Source organism: Eurosta solidaginis, chromosome 4 (genome assembly GCF_040869045.1).
Source record: "Eurosta solidaginis isolate ZX-2024a chromosome 4, ASM4086904v1, whole genome shotgun sequence".
NCBI classification, from domain to species: Eukaryota; Metazoa; Arthropoda; class Insecta; order Diptera; family Tephritidae; genus Eurosta; species Eurosta solidaginis.
Window position 1 is genome coordinate 187,143,144 of NC_090322.1, and position 20,183 is coordinate 187,163,326.

At 34.7% G+C, this 20,183-nt stretch overlaps 1 protein-coding gene across 1 annotated transcript; it reads right to left on the reverse strand.

Annotated features, from left to right (window-relative positions):
• Window positions 1-1,576: 1,576 nt before the first annotated feature.
• On the reverse strand, window positions 1,577-14,278 carry LOC137248745 (uncharacterized). Its single transcript, XM_067779652.1, has 7 exons — window positions 14,073-14,278; window positions 13,737-13,994; window positions 13,382-13,458; window positions 2,304-2,408; window positions 2,039-2,251; window positions 1,772-1,931; window positions 1,577-1,716 (listed from the first exon to the last, which is right to left on the reverse strand). The coding sequence occupies exons 1-7, from the start codon at window positions 14,134-14,136 to the stop codon at window positions 1,577-1,579; spliced, it is 1,017 nt and encodes a 338-aa protein (XP_067635753.1). The 5' UTR covers window positions 14,137-14,278.
• Window positions 14,279-20,183: the final 5,905 nt, after the last annotated feature.

Genomic DNA, 20,183 nt, shown 5'->3' on the forward strand with positions numbered 1-20,183 from the left:
TAAATCTTCTTCGGTATTCGCCATCGCCAACGCGTAGAGGTCCATAAATCTTTCGAAGAACTTTTCTCTCGAACACTCCCAGAGCCGTTTCATCTGATGTTGTCATGATCCATGCTTCTGCACCATATAGCAGGACGGGAACGATAAGTGACTTGTACAGTATGCTCTTCGTTTGCCGAGAGTGGACTTTACTTTACTTTACTTTATTGCCTACCTAGTCCAAAGTAGCATTTATTGGCAAGAGTGATACTTCGCTGAATTTCAGAGGTGATGTTGTTGCTATTGTTGACGCTGGTTCCCAAATAAACGAGGTCTTACTATTTCGAAATTACGGCTGCCAACAGTAGCGTGGTTGCCAAGGCGCATTCGCGTCATTCACCATCAAACCCACCTTTACCGCCTCCCTTTCCAGTCTGGAGTAAGCAGAACTAATGACGCGGATGTTTAGGCCGATGAACTATTTGGTTTAAATAAATTAAATAATAAAATAATAACGTTGGATATCACCTCCGGAACTAGATATATTTCGCTGGAGGAATTTGTTTTCCATGTTTGATGGGTAAACAAAATCAACCTAGCCATCATCCCGTCGCAAAGTTCCTGAGCCAGATAAATAATTTTTCATGTAAATGCAACAACAATGATTTGAGCCAGATAAATCCAGATAGAAGTCTGGTTCAATTTGTGAGCCAGATAATTTGTCAGTTTCTTATCTTTAGTTTGGCAACGCTGTCTTTAATAAACCTAATTTTTTCAAAAATAGATCGCGCTGATGGCCTTTAGCCGTATGTGTTAAATGAAATACAATGGCGACATCTGCCTATCACAACTCATATGTACAAAAATATCACGACCTCTACTTCTCAAGTCTCCCAATGATGCAAAGCATTCCCGTGAGAATTGATCGTGATACGGAGCTAGAAAACTCACTGAATGACGGCTAATGTTGCCGTATCTAGAAATTATCTAGATAATAAAAAACCAATGTTGCTGCACAAAAAAGCCTACCCCGAGGTGACCTTAATTTGTGACCGAAAAACTGCTCAGTAGTTTAACTGGAGTTGAAATTTGACTACAGTTTAAGCAGTTCAAGCTTATCTTAACCAACTACTGAAAAACCGGACCTTAAACTCCCTACAAAAAATTTGGTCACAAAACCTCCCTACAAGAACACTGACTATCATATGACTATCATATGATTGTCAGCAATGTCAACCTAACGATCAGCGCCTCATACAAACTTTGTATCACAAACATAAGGGAACTTGCGCAAATGTGATGTAAACAACTGTGTACGTGTGAGTTTTTGTCTCCTTCTTATACACCAACATCGCCCACTGATTAAGTATATAGCCGTACTGCTCACTCTCATTCATTTTCCTGGATCAGTGCTGACACTCTAACTATCAAAAAGTGTCATAAATGATAGTTTACTGTAGATATCAGGTTTGACTGTTATACTATCACAAATGACCATTGTTATATTCCGCCAAAAATGAAACAATGCTTTTTGCTTTTTATTTACTTTATTTCACTAGGTTTTTAATTTTGTATGTGATAAAAGCATGCGTGTTTCTTATTTGTTTAAAATAAATAGTTTTATAAACCTTATTTTTTTTTTTTGAACATATTTTTGTTGTGTTGTTCGGTGGTGGCTCTTCGTTAACGCTGCCCTGATGTCTTTTTCGAAATGCAAGGCACCTTTTTCGAAAACGCCTAGAAAGTAGACATAAATGTTTAAAAATTTACTGATTATTTATAGTAAACTCACCTCTTAACACTGGATCAACCAATGTTAGGTTACCCAGTGCTCTTTTGACCCCTCCCCTGCCATCCCAATTGAACCCGTCCAAAAGCGAGTCTGCGAAAATGTGTTTCAAGACACTGTCCACCTCTGTCGAGGCTCCTTTTATTCTGTGGATGTATGTAATCTGTAAAATAATAAAACACAAAATATATGTAAAATTGATTTTTGAAATGTTTACTATCATTTAAGTTCAATTTGAAAATAGGAGTTCGACACCAAAATAATTCTTACCATGGATTGCACGAAATCGGCATTGCTCAATTTTTCCTCCACCTCTAAGAGCACTTCAAGGGATTGCAGAGGTAGGAGACTCGCAATCTCGTCCAACGCGCTATCTCGGATTTCTCCCGTCATGAGGCACACCGACCTCTCAATATGCTCTGCAACTACTTTGCACTCACGCAGCAGCGCATTTTGCGCCAACATTTCCGACTTATTCGCTGACTAATAAAAAAAAAATTTTATGTCTCCATAATTGCACTACATCATTACTTACATTTTGATCGTGTGCCTCCAAATGTTGCACAATGACAATCTGATTTTTTGTGATGGCGCTTACGCCATTCATTACAGATGCAACTGTTTCCATAATACTTGTTTGCTTTAATGAAGAGATGTACATAAATTTATTAAAAAAATTAAAAAAGTATAAATACATACATAAGTATGGAATTAAAAATAGTAATATAGAATTAATCATGATTCAAACACCCACAAGGTGTGGCAGATCCTACACGTTCAATAAATATCGTTATACTTGGATCGTGATAAATATTAACAATATTTATTGAAATGGTGGATCGAGTGTAGGTCCTAAATGAACTGATTGCTAAAAATTTGCACATTCACTCAAACATTACTGTACTCAACACTTCAAAAATCTTGAAGATAATTCAAGCTATATATTAAAGAGCCATAAACTTTACCAATTTTTGAATATATGGCATTTATTGTACTTCATTTATTAATATAAACCATAAAATTTAATTTATAATAAAGCTTTTAGTTATTTGTTAAGTGCTTTCTAAATTAATATTGACCCTCTATCAACTCTGTTGTCCTATTTTCCTTCATTCCACACCATTCGACTGTCTTCATCCACTGACTTCCACTCAATTCGCTACATACCCACAATTCAAGGCAAAAGCATAGTGTACAAGTACAAGTGTGTTGACTTATCTGTCAAGCATTCTGACAGGCACTCGCTGGATTCGGAATGACAGCGAATTCAAAATGGATACCATTACCGAATGCTCCGAATGATTGAAAAATTGAAAAAGTCCATACGATTGGTAGTCAAAAATGTTGTCGTTGAGACTAAAAATGCGACTCTAGACCTGAGATTTCCATCAGGTGAGCGAGGCTGTTTGTAGTTTTGACGTTTATCGCTTAGTGAACACACTTGGTATAGGTACACTATGGGCAAAAGTGTAGTTGAGGGTCGACTGCTAATATGCGTTAAAAAATATCGAGAGAGGTGTCAAAAGACGCGTATTAATCTCGAGAACAATAATGCGAAGGCGGAAAAGAAAAATTGTATATCTGTCCGGAGATATTTGCAGTTGAAGTTGGCGATTTTCATGTGATTGTTGTTGTGTTGTTACCCACAAAAAAAATTGTGAACATAAGTGTTTTGTGCGGATATGGTTTTGGTCTCCAAACCGGTGTTGGACCCACCCAGGGTTATTTTTTATATGCGAGTTATATTATGATTAATTTTAATTGTAATTTTTAAGTTAATTATTACTATAAACTTTAAATAACTTTGTGTGAGAAATGTTTTCTTATATTCATAGAAATAATGATTTTAGATTTTCATTTTATCTATCAAAAATTTTCATTGTAAGAAATATTCTTGAAAAGAATAGTTTTAATAAACAAACATATAAAAATATATCTAAATATTTATTTGGCGCAGTCTACGGGTCAACCTAAACTCAAGGTGAACAAAAGCCGTTTTTTAAAAAACGATGATATAAGCGATATAAAAACGCCTAAAAGCAGATTATAAATTTTAAAGCTACAATCAAAAAGAATATTTTATAGCAAATTTTATCTCCAATCAAAAAAACATTTTATAGCAAATTGTATCTACAATCAAAAAGAAAATTTTATAGCATAATTTGAAAACCTAAACGCAGATTAGGAGAACCGAAAAGAAAAGAAATTCAATATACCACACCCATCAAACAAAAGCCATTGCAAAAGAAATCGATCTACAATCAAATCATAGTCAAAAATTTAAAAATGGCCTTACAATTAACTTTTCAAGATATCCTCAAGGATGCCCAGCACATTAAAGAATTCAGAGGTGACGGTAATTATGCATTAACTTCATTTATTAGGGAAGTTGAATCAGTGCTATCTATATGTAATACGGAACAGCAAATGAAAGATTATATTTATTATAGAGTAATTCTAAATAAAATTCAAGGCTTAGCTCTCAATACAATTAGGATTTTAGGGCCTAACCCAATTTGGGAAGCCACTAAAAAGGTGTTAATTAAAAACTTCGGAATTAAAGAGTCTTATCATACTCTTTATCAAGAAGCATTTTCTATTAAAAATTGCGGAATACAAAATTATTTTAATAACATGTGTGGAATTTTGTGTAAAATTAATGAGAAATACGAATTTGACGAGAAAAAACCGGTTGAATTTAGTCCTCAGAACGTAGAAAAAATTATATTAAAAACATTTTTAAATAATATAGATTTAAGCTTAGCATCTATAATTATAAACAATAAGTTTGATAATTTAAGAGATGCCTTTAACTTTCTTGAAACCGAGGGTTTAATTAGAAATTATGAAAATAAAATGAGTTATACATTTAAAAATAATCCCGTATCCTTTAATAAAAGATCAAATTATAATTTTAATAATTCTAATCATTATCCAACTGCAATTTTAAGTGACGTAAATAATTCGAATAAACCATTCCAGGGATATTTAAGACAAAATCCTCCCAATTATTTAGAAAATAGAAATAGACAAAATTATAATAATAGAAATAATTTTAGAAATAATAATTCCAATTATAATTTGCATAATAATAATTATCCTAATTATAATTCAAATAATAATTCTAATTTTAATAAATATCAAAATGCTAACCAATTTAGAAACAGATATAATAATACTAATTTGAATAATGATAATAATAACGATATGGAAATAGATCATCTGCAAATTAATCATTCAAAACAAATATTACCAAAACATTCAGATGAAAATTTTTTTTCTAACAGCCTCAGAAAATCATTACCAATAATAGAATTAACAATAAACAATAATAAATTAAGAGTATTAATAGATACAGGTTCAACAACATCACTTTTAAATAAAGAAAGATTACCTGAATACAAGAGAGTTCTACTTAATAAAAGTATTTGTTTTTCTTCTATTAATAGTTCAACTATTATTAGATATGAAATTATTACTGAGTTACCAAAAGAGTTCAATGAAAAAGGAACAATGTCGTGGAAATTAACCGATTTTAAAGAAAAAAAATTTGATGCAATAATAGGACAAAATATTTTAAAACCAATGAAAGCAATAATAGATATGAAAAATGAGACGATTATTATAAATGGTAACATAATAAATTTTTTACAATCCTGTCCATATTTGTATAATGAAATTCACCAATTAGAAGTTTGTAATGTAGATAAAAAAGTTCTTGATTGTATATTTAAAGACTTAAATAATGAAGAACAAAAAGCTTTAAAAAATATTTTGACATTATTTAAAGAATTAATTTATATAGAAGGACAACCTTTAACTAATACAAATTTAATTGAACATGAAATTCGAACAACAGTAGATAAACCTATAAATTCAAAATTATACAGATATCCACAAGTACATGAGAAGGAAATTTGCAAACAAATTGATTGGATGATGAGTCAAGGAATAATAAAAGAGAGTAACTCTCCTTACAATAGTCCTTTATGGATTGTACCTAAAAAAATAGATAATAGTGGGGAACAACAGTGGCGAATTGTTATAGATTATAGGGCTTTAAATAATATAACAATAGATGATAAATTTCCAATCCCAAATATCGAAAATCTTTTAGACAAATTAGGACGTTCACAATATTTTACAACTATTGATTTAGCAAAAGGGTTTCACCAAATTTTAGTTAAAAAAGAAGATCGATTAAAAACAGCTTTTTCTACTCCATATGGACATTATGAATTTGTCCGTATGCCATTCGGTTTAAAGAATGCTCCTGCAACATTTCAAAGGCTTATTAATTTTGTTCTGAAGGATTTGATAAATAAAATTTGTGTTGTATATTTAGATGATATACTCATTTTTTCAACTAGTTTCCTAGAGCATGTAAATGATATAAAAAAGGTTTTCCAAAAATTAAAGGAAGCAAATCTTCGAATTCAAATCAATAAATGTAAATTCTTTGCAAAAGAAACATTGTATTTAGGACATGTCTTAACATCAGAAGGAGTTAAGCCAAATCCCGCTAAAATAGATCAAATTTTAAAACTTGAATTGCCGAAATCAGTTAAACAAATTAAATCATTTTTAAGTATAACAGGATATTATCGAAAATTTATTAAAGATTATTCAAAGGTAGCTTATCCGCTAATAAAGTATTTAAAAAAGGACATGAAGTTAGATTTGAACGATTCGAATTATATTAATGCTTTTGAAAAGTTGAAAAAATTACTAACGGAAGAACCAGTACTTAAGTATCCAAATTTTAAAAAACCTTTTCAACTTATTACTGATGCAAGTGCTAACGCAATAGGTGCTGTTTTACAACAAGATCAACATCCTATATGTTATGCCAGTAGAACATTAAATGATCATGAAAAAAATTATTCAGTTACAGAAAAAGAACTTTTAGCAATTGTTTGGGCAACGACTTATTTTAGACCATATCTTTATAGTACAAAGTTTGAAATTTTATCAGATCATCAACCTTTACGGTGGCTTTTCTTAAAATATCAAGGCAAAGCTATGAATCCAAGACTTTTTAGATGGCTAATAAAGTTAAGTGAATTTAATATAACACTTAATTATATTCAAGGTAAAGAAAATCAAGTAGCTGATTTTCTTAGTAGAATAGATGCAAATACAAATGAAATCAATGTGTTATCGATTTCTAGAGAGTCATTATTTAATAATGTAAATGACGATTTAGAAACAATTAATTCTAAACAAGATAATAGTAACATTTTTATAAAAATATTAGATACTGTAGTAAATAGATTTCAAGTACAAATAATATTGACAGATGATAAACGAAAAGAAAAAGAAATTAAACATAATAAAACAAAGATTTTTCTAAATACTTTGGACTTAGAAAATAATTTTGAAAATATATTACGAAGAAATATTGATAAAGGTAAAATTGGAATATTTTGTGAATTAGATAATAGTAAATATAATGTTTTGAAAAATAAGATTATTGAAATGTACAAACATAATAAAAATATAAAATTTTTCCGATGTTCATATCATGCTAAAGACATTGAAACAGAAAAGGATGCTTACAAATATATACATAATTATCATAAAAATGAGACAGGACATACAGGAGTAGTTGAAAATTATGAGGGACTTAAAAGACTAATTTATATACCGAATTTGAAAGTTTTAGTCCATAAATATATTAATAACTGTTCTGTTTGTAGTAGGACGGAATACGATCGAAATCCAATTAAGAACAAATTTAAATTAACGGAAACACCAACTGATATTAAACAAATTGTACATATGGATATTTATACAAATTCTAAATCAAATTTTTTAACTTTTATTGATAGATTTTCTAAATTTGCAACAGCTTATTATTTAGAAGATAGGAATAATCAAACTATAATTGAAAAATTAAGACTTTATAAATCTCAACGTGGACATTTTCAGAAATTAATTTGTGATAATGAATTCAAAAGTATAAATATAAAAAATTATTTGATGAATGAAAATATTGAGTTACATTTAGTTACATCAAATAACCATACAGGTAATGCCGATATAGAGAGGTTACATAATACGATTTCGGAGAAAATAAGAATATTAATATTAAAGATAAAATAAGTAAATCAATTGAATTTTATAACAATAGTTTTCATTCTATAATAAAAGAAAAGCTAATAAATGTTGAAATTGGAAAATGTAATAAAATAACAATACATGAAAATATATTTAAAACAAAAAAAATTATATTGAAAAAATAAATAAAAAAAGAGAAAATTATGTTGAAAGTAGGAAACAAGGATTTATTAAAAATTATAAATCAATTAGACATAAACAAGAACCCAAATATAAATTTCACAAATTAGACAACATTCACCCTTCGAATATAAAAAGGAAATTGAAATTTGAAGGCATTCTTAATACCAAAGAAATAGATAAAGGCTAATTAATTTTTAAATTTATGAATTTCAAATTTATTATTATTAATTGTTGTATTATAAACATATTTAAAAGTTAATAAAATACAGGTGTATTTTAATTTAAATGAGGGAGAAGTTATATTATGATTAATTTTAATTGTAATTTTTAAGTTAATTATTACTATAAACTTTAAATAACTTTGTGTGAGAAATGTTTTCTTATATTCATAGAAAAAATGATTTTAGATTTTCATTTTATCTATCAAAAATTTTCATTGTAAGAAATATTCTTGAAAAGAATAGTTTTAATAAACAAACATATAAAAATATATCTAAATATTTATTTTGCGCGGCAAAAGGCCGCCAACGCAGAAAGGTGTTCTGCCCAAAAGTACTATGGATTTCACTACCGGTTTCAGAGGGACCCGCGGGTCTTTTTTCGGTTTTTCGTTAATATCTTTTAAACGAGTTAAAATTTTTGCGTAAGGAAGGGTAATGATGAATTTTCATACGGTTATGTGCATGCAGAAGCTTTAGCACCGCTACGTTAATACCCTCGTTTTAATTTTCATTCCGTTTTTATTTTATTCGAGGGCGTGGAACGATAAATGGAGCACCAACTTTTGTTTGTTGTATCTGTGCTTGCACTATTGGTAAATTTGGTTGGAATATATTGTAACGAATTTACTTGCAAATCTTCTTATTTGCAACCTTCTGCTAAGTTCGTATCGCTAAACTGTTGAATAAATAACTCCAATATGTAATAATGCAAAATGGCCTTTATTCAAGTACTTCACAATCACACTTGTACTTTGCAACGAATAGCTTACTTAATCAAACTGATATCTTAAAGGAAACTGACTTTCAAAATAATAGCGCTATTGCTCTCTAGATATCGTCTTACTCGTAACTGCTTGACAATTCAAATCAAACTGAATTACATTTTACTCGCTTGTGCCGCTTTTATAGTTTACGCTGCATACATCTAGGCTCTTCTATTTCCAGAACTTACCAACTATTTCGAGTGTTTATAGTTCTCATATAGTTTCTACTTGTTTACAATTTTCTACTTTTCAGCGTCTCTCAGATGTATGTGAGTTTGTAGTTTACAGTCTCTCGCACACACATAGGCGTATAAGTAAATGCATCTGTGTGTGACATCTCTCGGCTGCCTTATATATGTGTATAAATGATTTGATTATTGACGTGAACATCGCTTAGCATCGCCTTAGTGATGGTATAGCTTAGGGATGCTAATATCCGTGACACTGCCCTCCACCTAAGTCTGATCGTCCCGATCAGACAAATCTCTCGATCTAAACGCTGATAGCATCGCCAAATGTACCACTCTTCTACTCCGTGGTTTCTCAATGCTTTGTATGCGGTAGATGGTATCACTGATCGTCTTCACAACCTTGTGCGGGCCTTCCCAACTGCACCGAAATTTGGATGGAACACCTTTCCGCCGGTGAGGGTTGTATAACAGTACCAAATCTCCCGCCAATAAACCTTTCGAATTATTTTCCTTGTCGTACCTGTGTTTCATCTTACTACTCATTATACTGGATCGTTCCCTCGCACTCTGTTGCTTGACCAATGAAGAACTACTTCGCAGAGCTTGCGCTGGACGGATTTCCTTTGCATAATCAGTATCGTTCCGACGCTTCACAACAGTAGTGTGCCTTGGCTTGAAACCACCCTTGCATTCCTTCTTCGTTTCAGTACGTCCGTTAGGGCTTTTCAATGCCAGTGTTTCTCTTACAGGTACCTTCGGTTTTAATTTGTTTGGCCCATTTGTTCCATCAACCTTTACCTTTGAATTTCGTGGCCTTCGTCGAGTCTTCTCCACCAGTACCCGATTACTGCTGAACCCTTTTTCCAAACTAAAGTTAAGTGGCACATCTTGGTTCTCATAACACATCACCCTTCTCTGCATACCGATCTTGATGTCATGGTCAACCAAGAAATCCACTCCCAATATAACTTCATCAACAATCTCCGCCACAACAAATTTGTGTAGAACCATGACCTTCCCAATCAATACTTCACATATCACTTCTCCCTGAACTTGGTTATACTCGCCAGTGACCGTACGCAACTTTGCTCCAGGTAACGGTTTTACTCTCCTGTTGACCAAGTCAGATCGGATCAAGGAATGAGATGCGCCCGTATCTACAGTCAGTACTCGTTCTTTGCCATCCACATTCCCTCTGACGGTAAGACTGCTCGATTTTCTACCAATTTGCGACACAGATATCACAGGGCATTCAATATCTGGATCTAGCTCTCTACCTCTTACTCGCTCTTGCTCATCTCCTCCAGCTTTGCGTTTACGGCCACCCACATTGTTGGAACTATTAAGACCAAGATCGCAATGACGTGCTATGTGACCGGACTTCCCGCATTTGAAGCATTTGATAACTTTTTCACTTCGCTTTTGCGATCCTTTCAGTGCCTCCAATATTGCGTCTACCCACTCTGGCCTTTCTACTTCCACACGGCGTGCGTTGAAAACTGGCTTACACAGAAGCGACGCCGTTTCCTGAATCAGAGCTTGTGACACCGTTTCTGCGAATGTTGGCTTTGGGTTCGCGTATGTGGCTCGCTTCGTTTCCACGTCCCGTATGCCATTTATGAAACTCTGGATTTTTACCCTTTCAGTGTATTCCACGGGTGCGTCCGCATTTGCAAGATGAGCCAATCTTTCAATATCTGAAGCAAACTCCTGCAATGTCTCATTTGCTTTTTGGTAGCGGTTTTGCAACTCAATTTGGAATATCTGTTTTCTATGCTCGCTTCCGTAACGTCTCTCTAAAGCGCTCATCAATGTTTCGTAATGGTTCCGCTCGTACTCTGGGATGGTCTGTAAGATTTCCGCGGCAGGCCCTTTCAGTGCCACGAACAGAGCTGCAACTTTACCTTCAGCATTCCATTGGTTCACTGCTGCGGTCTTCTCAAACTGTAGCTTAAAGACCTGAAAAGGAACAGAACCGTCAAAGGATGGTGTCTTTACCTTTGGATTACTCGCTGAAACAGCTGGGCGATTTAGTTGTAACTGCTCCATACGACCTTTTAAATCATTTACTTCTGCCTGAAATTGAGCCATTTTTGCATCCTGCACTTCCAGTTTTGATGATACCTGTTCCAAAATTTCTGCCGACATTTCAGATATACGTGCCTCTTGCGCTTCCAATTGAGATGCCATATATGTCTTTTGGTCTTCCAGTTGAGATGACACTTGCGACGTCATTTCTGAAATACGTGCCTCCTGTGATTCCAGTTGGGATGCCATATATGTCTTCTGTGACTCCAGTTGGGATGTTATATTTGTCTTTTGTTCTTCCAGTTGGGATGACATGTTGGTGGATATTTGTGATGACATTTCGGACATTTGTGCCGATATTGCAGCCAATATCATGTTCAAGTCTGTGTTTGTAACTGTCTGCGATGTTTCGTTTTTCTCTTCAATTTTTGTTGTTGTTTCGTCCCCATCAGGATAAAAGACAAACTCGTCCACATCAATTCCTTGCGACTCCATTACCTCTCGTAGCCGTGCTTGAAGTTCGATCTTATTGCCGGTTGTATTTAATCCACGGTTCTCCAACTCCTTTTTTAGTTGCTGGATCTTCAATTCACTGAACTTTGCCATGTCCAAGTTGTATTCCCAATCTTCGGAATTTATTCAACAATTCCTCTTCTGACACCAATTGTAACGAATTTACTTGCAAATCTTCTTATTTGCAACCTTCTGCTAAGTTCGTATCGCTAAACTGTTGAATAAATAACTCCAATATGTAATAATGCAAAATGGCCTTTATTCAAGTACTTCACAATCACACTTGTACTTTGCAACGAATAGCTTACTTAATCAAACTGATATCTTAAAGGAAACTGACTTTCAAAATAATAGCGCTATTGCTCTCTAGATATCGTCTTACTCGTAACTGCTTGACAATTCAAATCAAACTGAATTACATTTTACTCGCTTGTGCCGCTTTTATAGTTTACGCTGCATACATCTAGGCTCTTCTATTTCCAGAACTTACCAACTATTTCGAGTGTTTATAGTTCTCATATAGTTTCTACTTGTTTACAATTTTCTACTTTTCAGCGTCTCTCAGATGTATGTGAGTTTGTAGTTTACAGTCTCTCGCACACACATAGGCGTATAAGTAAATGCATCTGTGTGTGACATCTCTCGGCTGCCTTATATATGTGTATACATGATTTGATTATTGACGTGAACATCGCTTAGCATCGCCTTAGTGATGGTATAGCTTAGGGATGCTAATATCCGTGACAATATGCTTTTCAACATGGGCATGGACATTTACATGGAGGGAGAGGGCATGTTCACTCTCACGGTGGTGGTGACGCTCATGGACAGGAGTTTAAGCGTTGCAAGATCCACATTTCTGGACCTTCTGTTCAGACTTTATGTGCGCCATAAAATTGGAAGATTCGAAAAATGTTGATCCCAAATATGCATGCGCGCATGATATTTGCATCAGTTGCCGTTAAGCAAATCTATAAACAATTGGATTATGTGTGATAGTGGTGCGACACAATGACTACGGAGTCGGTCAAAAATTTAGAACAAGTTGTGCTTTCCTTTCATTATTTGGTAGCTGGATATTGATTAACAAAATAAAACAATTATACTACGGTAATAGTCTAGTTGAGGGGTCGACTGCTAATACGCTACCAAAAATATCGAGAGAGGTGTCAAAAGACGCGTATTAATCTCGAGAACAATAATCCGATGGCGGAAAAGAAAAACTTTATCCATGTCTGGAGATATTTGCAGTTGAAGTTGGCGATTTGCATGTGGTTGTTGTTGTGTTCGTACCCACAAAAAAATTTGTGCATCACCGTGGGTCTTTTTTCGGTTTTTCGTTAATATCTTTTGAACGAGTTAATATTTTTATTTTCCGCCTTCGGATTATTAATACTGATGTCAAGACGCGTCCTTTGACACCTCTGCCGATATTTTTGGTAGCGTATTAGCAGTCGACTCCTCAACTAGACCATTACCTATACTACTAATATCATTCCAATTAAGATTTTACTTAGTCAAATAACGATAAATCAATTTCTAAACACAAAAGAAATACAGTCATAAAACAATAAAAAACGATACATTAATTTACGAATTGAAAATTCTTTAAATTTATAACATACTATTAAATTATAAATACTTTAAACTTACTGTGGTCTGTAACACCTGCATTTGGTTTTTTAGTTCAATTTGATTTCGAGCAATTTCCCTTAGTGTGCGTAAAAATTCTGAAATAAAAACAAGTATACGTAATTACAGGTTTTACTTGGCACTTAATAAGTTAATAAGGGTTTGCATTAAGGGTGGGACTATTCGAATAATAAGGAAAGGAATTCGAATAAACGAATAATAAGTTCGAATAAATATTATTCGAATTATTTGAAACGAATAAATTTATTAGTTTATTTGAATAACGTTTATTCGAAAATAATCCCACCACTAGTTTGCATACATGCATAAAATTTTTTTGAATCTTAAGAGCTGCCAGCAAGCAACTTGAAATTACCATCATTGAATTCTGGTGTTTGGTGTGTCGGAGTTGAATGCTGTGCCTGTGGTTGGGTACAGTTGCCCTCGGATAGCTGCGGTTGATAGCATGGTATAAATGGTTGATGTGTTTGTGGTTGAATTAATTGCTGTTGCTGTGGTTGATCAAATTGCATATGGTGAATGTATGAATTATGCATAACTTGTTGTGCTTGTTGTTGCTCTGCCTGTGGTGATTTCTTTTCAAAAAATCTTCGTTTCTTAATGGTCGGTGGTGCTGAAAATAGGAAATGATCAGATAATCCTGCAATTATATTCAAACTACAGAAACTTGTTTACATGATTTTACACTTACCATTTTCAGGTTGGCTGTCTTCCACAATCCAATCATCAAAATTAAAAGAATTTTCTGCACTCATGTAAAATAATATTTTAATTATTTTAAAAATTTTTTTTGTATTTTTATTTATTATTATTGTTTATATTTGTTTTTATTTATTTCTTCATTTTTATTTTTTTTTTCTTTATTTTTTTCATATTTTTTTTTATTATCATTTTTATTTTTTATGCAGAATGTGTGGGTTTATGCGAAAAATCGTGGAATAGGTGATGCAAAAGTGGGATAAGGAGAAACTTCTGATCAAGGGGAATACAAAAGTATTTGTAATCAATATCCTCATAATATAATTCGACCTTTTCTGTCATTAAATCTGTAGCAACTACTATTCCAAGATTATGAGAAGACTCAAGGGGCTCTTCAAAATAGTTTTCAGTCCTTTTAAATACGTTGCAAATAACTTTTTTCGAATTAGAAGATTCAATTACATTAAGAACTTTAATAGGGCCCACCTTTCCGCTAAAACAAAAGGAATCCTTTCTCTTCAGAGGGTTTACAACAAATGCTCCCATTTTCGAAGACTTTCCCGTAGTTACATTAAATCCTTGTCTTTCATCAAGTCTGAGGAATATCTGTTGTAGAATACAGTTAGGCTTGTTTACAAGTTGTTTTAAATACTGCATAAAGTTTTCGAACCTATATGCTGAGAATGAATCAAGAGGGCCAAACTGCTTGACGCAATCTGGCAAATGAAGAAGACCGTGGATGTTAAAGCAAACATACTCATCTCCGAATAAATCACCATAGTAACTAACAAAGTCATTTAAAAGGTTTTGGGCGACGTCATGGTTTGTTTTACACGTCCATTCACTCGATAAAAGCCTTATAGCACAATGCAATAATAGGAAATGGTAGTATAAGTGGCTTTCTACACAATCTTTTAGCAGGAAAATCCCCGTGTACAACAAAAATTGCCTAAACTCAGTGGATTTCCAATTTTTACGCTCGCTTAATTTTCTGGATATGCGTCCAAACTCAGAGGGAACAAACTGAGCGACATAGTAAATTTTTTCATTCACAGTTTGCACATCTATATATTTTAAAACTTGTTTCAACCATCTATTAGTAACACCCAGGTCAACCAGATGCATACAATCCAGAGGAAATTGAGAAACCATGCCAAATCCTGTTTCTTCCAAAATACTCTTCTTTTCTTTGAATTCGCCAACATGATGGGGAGGATCACAACGCAAATCAAAAGTCAAATCCGATCTTGGAGGGCCAACTTCTTTTGAATAACACACCCTATCGATGTACGAGCCTCTTTGGCTACATTTGGGACAACCGCTTTTGCCACTATGAGACAAAGTACTCGTAACGAATGCTCTTGCAGGGGAGTCACAGCAAAATAATCGCACATTGAATTTTTTTAGGGTTTCAGTAGGACCAACTTTAACTCCCGCTTCTCTTAACCACTGAACTTCCAAACAGAAATCTTCCATGAAATCATTAAGACTTTCGGGTTTTTTTAAACCAGAAAAGCACGCAATTAAAAAGGGATCAACATCGGGAAAATTAGAAAGTGCGCCAAGGATTGGCCATAAAACTCGGTCGGAACTTTTAAAAAGGCTTAAACCATCAATACCTACATCAACTAGGACTTCATCAACATCTTCAAGATTTGTAAAAGGGTAAAAATTAAAATAACTTTGAATACCGATGTATAGGTATTCACCATTAGGAATAGTTCGAATATTCACCGATTCCCTACTGGTTTTCATAAGGGTTTTAGCAGAAAATGTTAAACCTTTTACTTTCATTCTATTCAAAGTTTTAAGCAAATCATCAACAGAATTTTGGGACTCATTATTCCTAATGGCCCATGCCCTTATTTCTTTGGCATTGTTAACTTCACTTTCTAATGTAATTGCACCATAATTTAAAGTACTTGCAATAGTAACGCCTGCCTCAATCAAGAAGCCACTTTCTGTTGCAGTTGTATCACAAGCTAAAAACGGACTTTCGGATGCAATATGATCATAATTCAGAGACCTTGCACATGGAACGCTTAACTCTGATGAAAGCGCACTTGCAGATGGATTGCAAGAACTGGCTTTCCCGAATATGGAACTACTTTCTGGTACAATTGCACCAATGGAGTTTGCGAGAAGAGCGCTTTCCTCATGCGGAAACACATTTAAAAACGAATCACCACTAACCACTATTATTTTTCCCGCATCAATTTTTTGAGTGCGCCCCACACATTCCGACAGCTTTTTGTATTTTTTAATATTATTTTCGAATTTTTTTTTTCTTTTAGCATGGAGCTTTGAAATGCTCTCTTTTTCATTTTTTAAACTTATTTTTTATTTGGTATTCGTCGGTTGAAAATTGCGCAATTTAAAAAATAACAAAACAACCGTAATAATCATTCAATTGTCATATGACAGTCAGAAGTGACAACATGATTAAATCGGATAAACTGTTCTCGCAGACATAAAATTCCGTTGAGAATTATGTATCTGTCTCACATGCATAATGGTATCTGCTGTATGTTCTTTTGTTCTGTACCAGGTGTCCGAAGCTTTCCCAGTTTGAGTCCTTTTTCATGATTATAGGCTGTCGTTGGGTACACGCGGATATGCGTGTGCGAACAAAGGAACATACACAAATTTGAGTATCAATGTTTACGTCATCGCAGGATCAGCATTGTCAATTACAAGTGTGAGTGTATTAGTAAAACTATCAGCGTTTCTTGTAGGGCTAATCACGCCCATGCAAATATGACTATGAATATAACCTATTACCGTAAAATGACTAGTCAAATGACGTGGAATGACGAGAGCGTTTTTGCAGGGCTCTAGTCAAATTGAAATTCCAGTTAAACTACTGAGCAGTTTTCCAGTCACAATTTAAGGGCGCCTTTGGGGTACGCTTTTTGTACGGCAACACTGGTTTTTTATTATCTAGATAATTTGTAGATACGGCAACAGCTGGATTTTGTTTACCCAACAAACATGGAAAAAATATTTCTCCAGCGAAATATATATGTATCTAGTTCCGGAGGTGATATCCATCATTATTTAATTATTCTTAAACTAGACAGTTCTCTAGTTGAAATCCAACTTCGTTCAACAATCACTATCCAACCTTTGAGCAATTTTGTAAAACTTAGGGTTATATATTCCAATATACATCATTGTCTAGAATACTTCTAATGCCATAAGTCGAACAAAAATGTATACATCCTTGTGCAATTTTGTTAGGGCATAGCTTCTATGACGATAACTGTTTTCTGTGAAAGTGGACAAAATCGGTTAAAGCCACGCCCAGTTTTTATACACAGTCGACCGTCTGTCCTTCCGCTCGGCCGTTAACATGATAACTTGACCAAAAATCGATATATCTTTACGAAACTTAGTCCACGTACTTGAATCCGTATCTGAACTCACTTTATCTTGGTATTAAAAATGGGCTAAATCCGACTATGACCACGCCCACTTTTCGATATCGAAAATTTCGAAAAATGAAGAAATGCCATAATTCAATACCAAATACGAAAAAGGGGATGAAACATGGTGATTGGATTCCTTTTTTACGCAAAATACAATTTAAGAAAAAACTTTGTAAAATATGTGTGACACCTACGATATTAAGTAGAAGAAAATGAATAAGTTCTGCAGGGCGAAATCAAAAGTCCTTGGAATCATAGCAGGAATACTCTTCATGGTATTACATTATAAATAAATTAGCGGTACCCGAAAGATGATGTTCTGGGTCACCCTGGTCCACATTTTGGTCGATATCTCGAAAACGCATTCACATATATAGCTAAGGGCCACACCCTTTTAAAACCCTCTTTAATATTGTAACGAATTTGCTGCAAATCCTCTTATTTGCAATCCTCTGCTAAGTTCGAATCACTAAACTGTTGAATAAATAACTCCAATATTGAATAATGGAAAAATGGCCTTTATTAAAGTACTTCACAATAACACTTATACTTTGCTACTCGCTGGCTTAATAACCAAACTGACTGATAACTCAAATGAAACTCTACTATTGGCCGCCAGATCGCGTGCTTAATCAAACTGATTGATAGCTCAACTCAAACTGATTTACAGTGCCTCTTCATCTGTTGCCTTTTATACCCTTTGGTTTCCTCGTTCGCATTTTTCCAGAATGTACTAGCATTGTCCATGAGCTCTCAAACTTCTCAGCTATAACTAAAATTGCACAATTTTATACATCTTTTAGGCGCTTCCAGAATCTACTAGTCCAGTAGCTCTCAAACTTCTCAGATATATGCATGTGTTTGCGCATTGACTCTCCGCTGCTCGTATTCGTACATGGTACATATGTGTAGACGCAATTATTTATTCGTTTATGTAGATACATAAAGATTGAATTATTGATGTGAATGTTTGTAGTTTACAGTCTCTCGCGCGCACATAGGCGTATAAGTAAATGCATCTGTGTGTGACATCTCTCTGGGCTGCCTTATATATGTGTATACATGATTTGATTATTAACGTAAATACTGCTTGGCATGGCCTTAGCATCGCCTTAGTGATGGGATAACTTAGTGATGCTAATATCCGTGACACTGCCCTCCACCTAAGTCTGATCGTCCCGATCAGACAAATCTCCCGATCTAACTGCCGCTAGCATCTCCAAATGTACCACTCTTCTACTCCGTGGTTTCTCAATGCTTTGTATGCGGTAGATGGTATCACTGATCTTCTTCACAACTTTGTACGGGCCTTCCCAACTGCACCGAAATTTTGCTGGAACACCTTTCCGCCGGTGAGGGCTGTTTAACAGTACCAAATCTCCCGCCAAGAAATCTTCCGAATTAATGTTCTTGTCATGCCAGTGTTTCATCTTACTACTCATTACCCTGGGCCGTTCCTTCACACTCTGTTGTTTGGTCAATGAACCACTTCGTAGAGCTTGCGCTGGACGGATTTGCTTTGCATAATCGGTATCGTTCCCACATTTCACAACAGTAGTGCGTTCCGGCTTGAAACTACCCTCGCATTCTTTCTCGGAAATTCGTTGCTTCGTTTTCCTGCGTCTTTTAGGTTTTGTCAATGCCAGTGTTTCTCTCGCAGGTACTTTTGATTTTGATTTATTTGGCCCATTCGATCTATCAACTTTTGCCTTTGACTTTCGTGGTCTTTGTCGAGTCTTTTCCACCAGTACCCGATTATTGCTGAACCCTTTTTTCAAACTAAAGTTAAGTGGTATGTCCTGGTTCTTATAGCGCATAATTTTTCTCCGCATATCGATCCTGACGTCATGGTCAACCAAGAAATCCACTCCCAATATAACTTCATCAACAATCTCCGCCACAACAAATTTGTGTAGAACCATGACCTTCCCAATCAATACTTCACATAGCACTTCTCCCTGAACTTGGTTATACTCGCCAGTGACCGTACGCAACTTTGCTCCAGGTAACGGTTTTACTCTCCTGTTGACCAAGTCAGATCGGATCAAGGAATGAGATGCGCCCGTATCTACAGTCAGTACTCGTTCTTTGCCATCCACATTCCCTCTGACGGTAAGACTGCTCGATTTTCTACCAATTTGCGACACAGATATCACAGGGCATTCAATAGCTGGATCTAGCTCTCTATCTCTTACTCGCTCTTGCTCATCTCCTCCAGCTTTGCGTTTATGGCCACCCACATTGTTGGAACTATTAGGACCAAGATCGCAATGACGTGCAATGTGACCTGGGTTGCCGCACTTGAAACATTTAATAACTCCGGCATTTTTCCGTTGTGATCCCTTCAGTGCTTCCAAAATAGTGTCTACCCAATCTGGTCTTTCCACTTCCACACGATGAGCTTTGTATGTTGGTTTACACAATAGTGAGGCTGTTTCCTGAGTCAATGCATGTGATACCGTTTCAGCAAATGTCAGCTTTGGGTTTGCGTATGTAGCTCGCTTCGTTTCCACGTCCCGTATGCCATTTATGAAACTCTGGATTTTTACCCTTTCAGTGTATTCCACGGGTGCGTTCGCATTTGCAAGATGAGCCAATCTTTCAATATCTGAAGCAAACTCCTGCAATGTCTCATTTGCTTTTTGGTAGCGGTGTTGCAACTCAATTTGGAATAT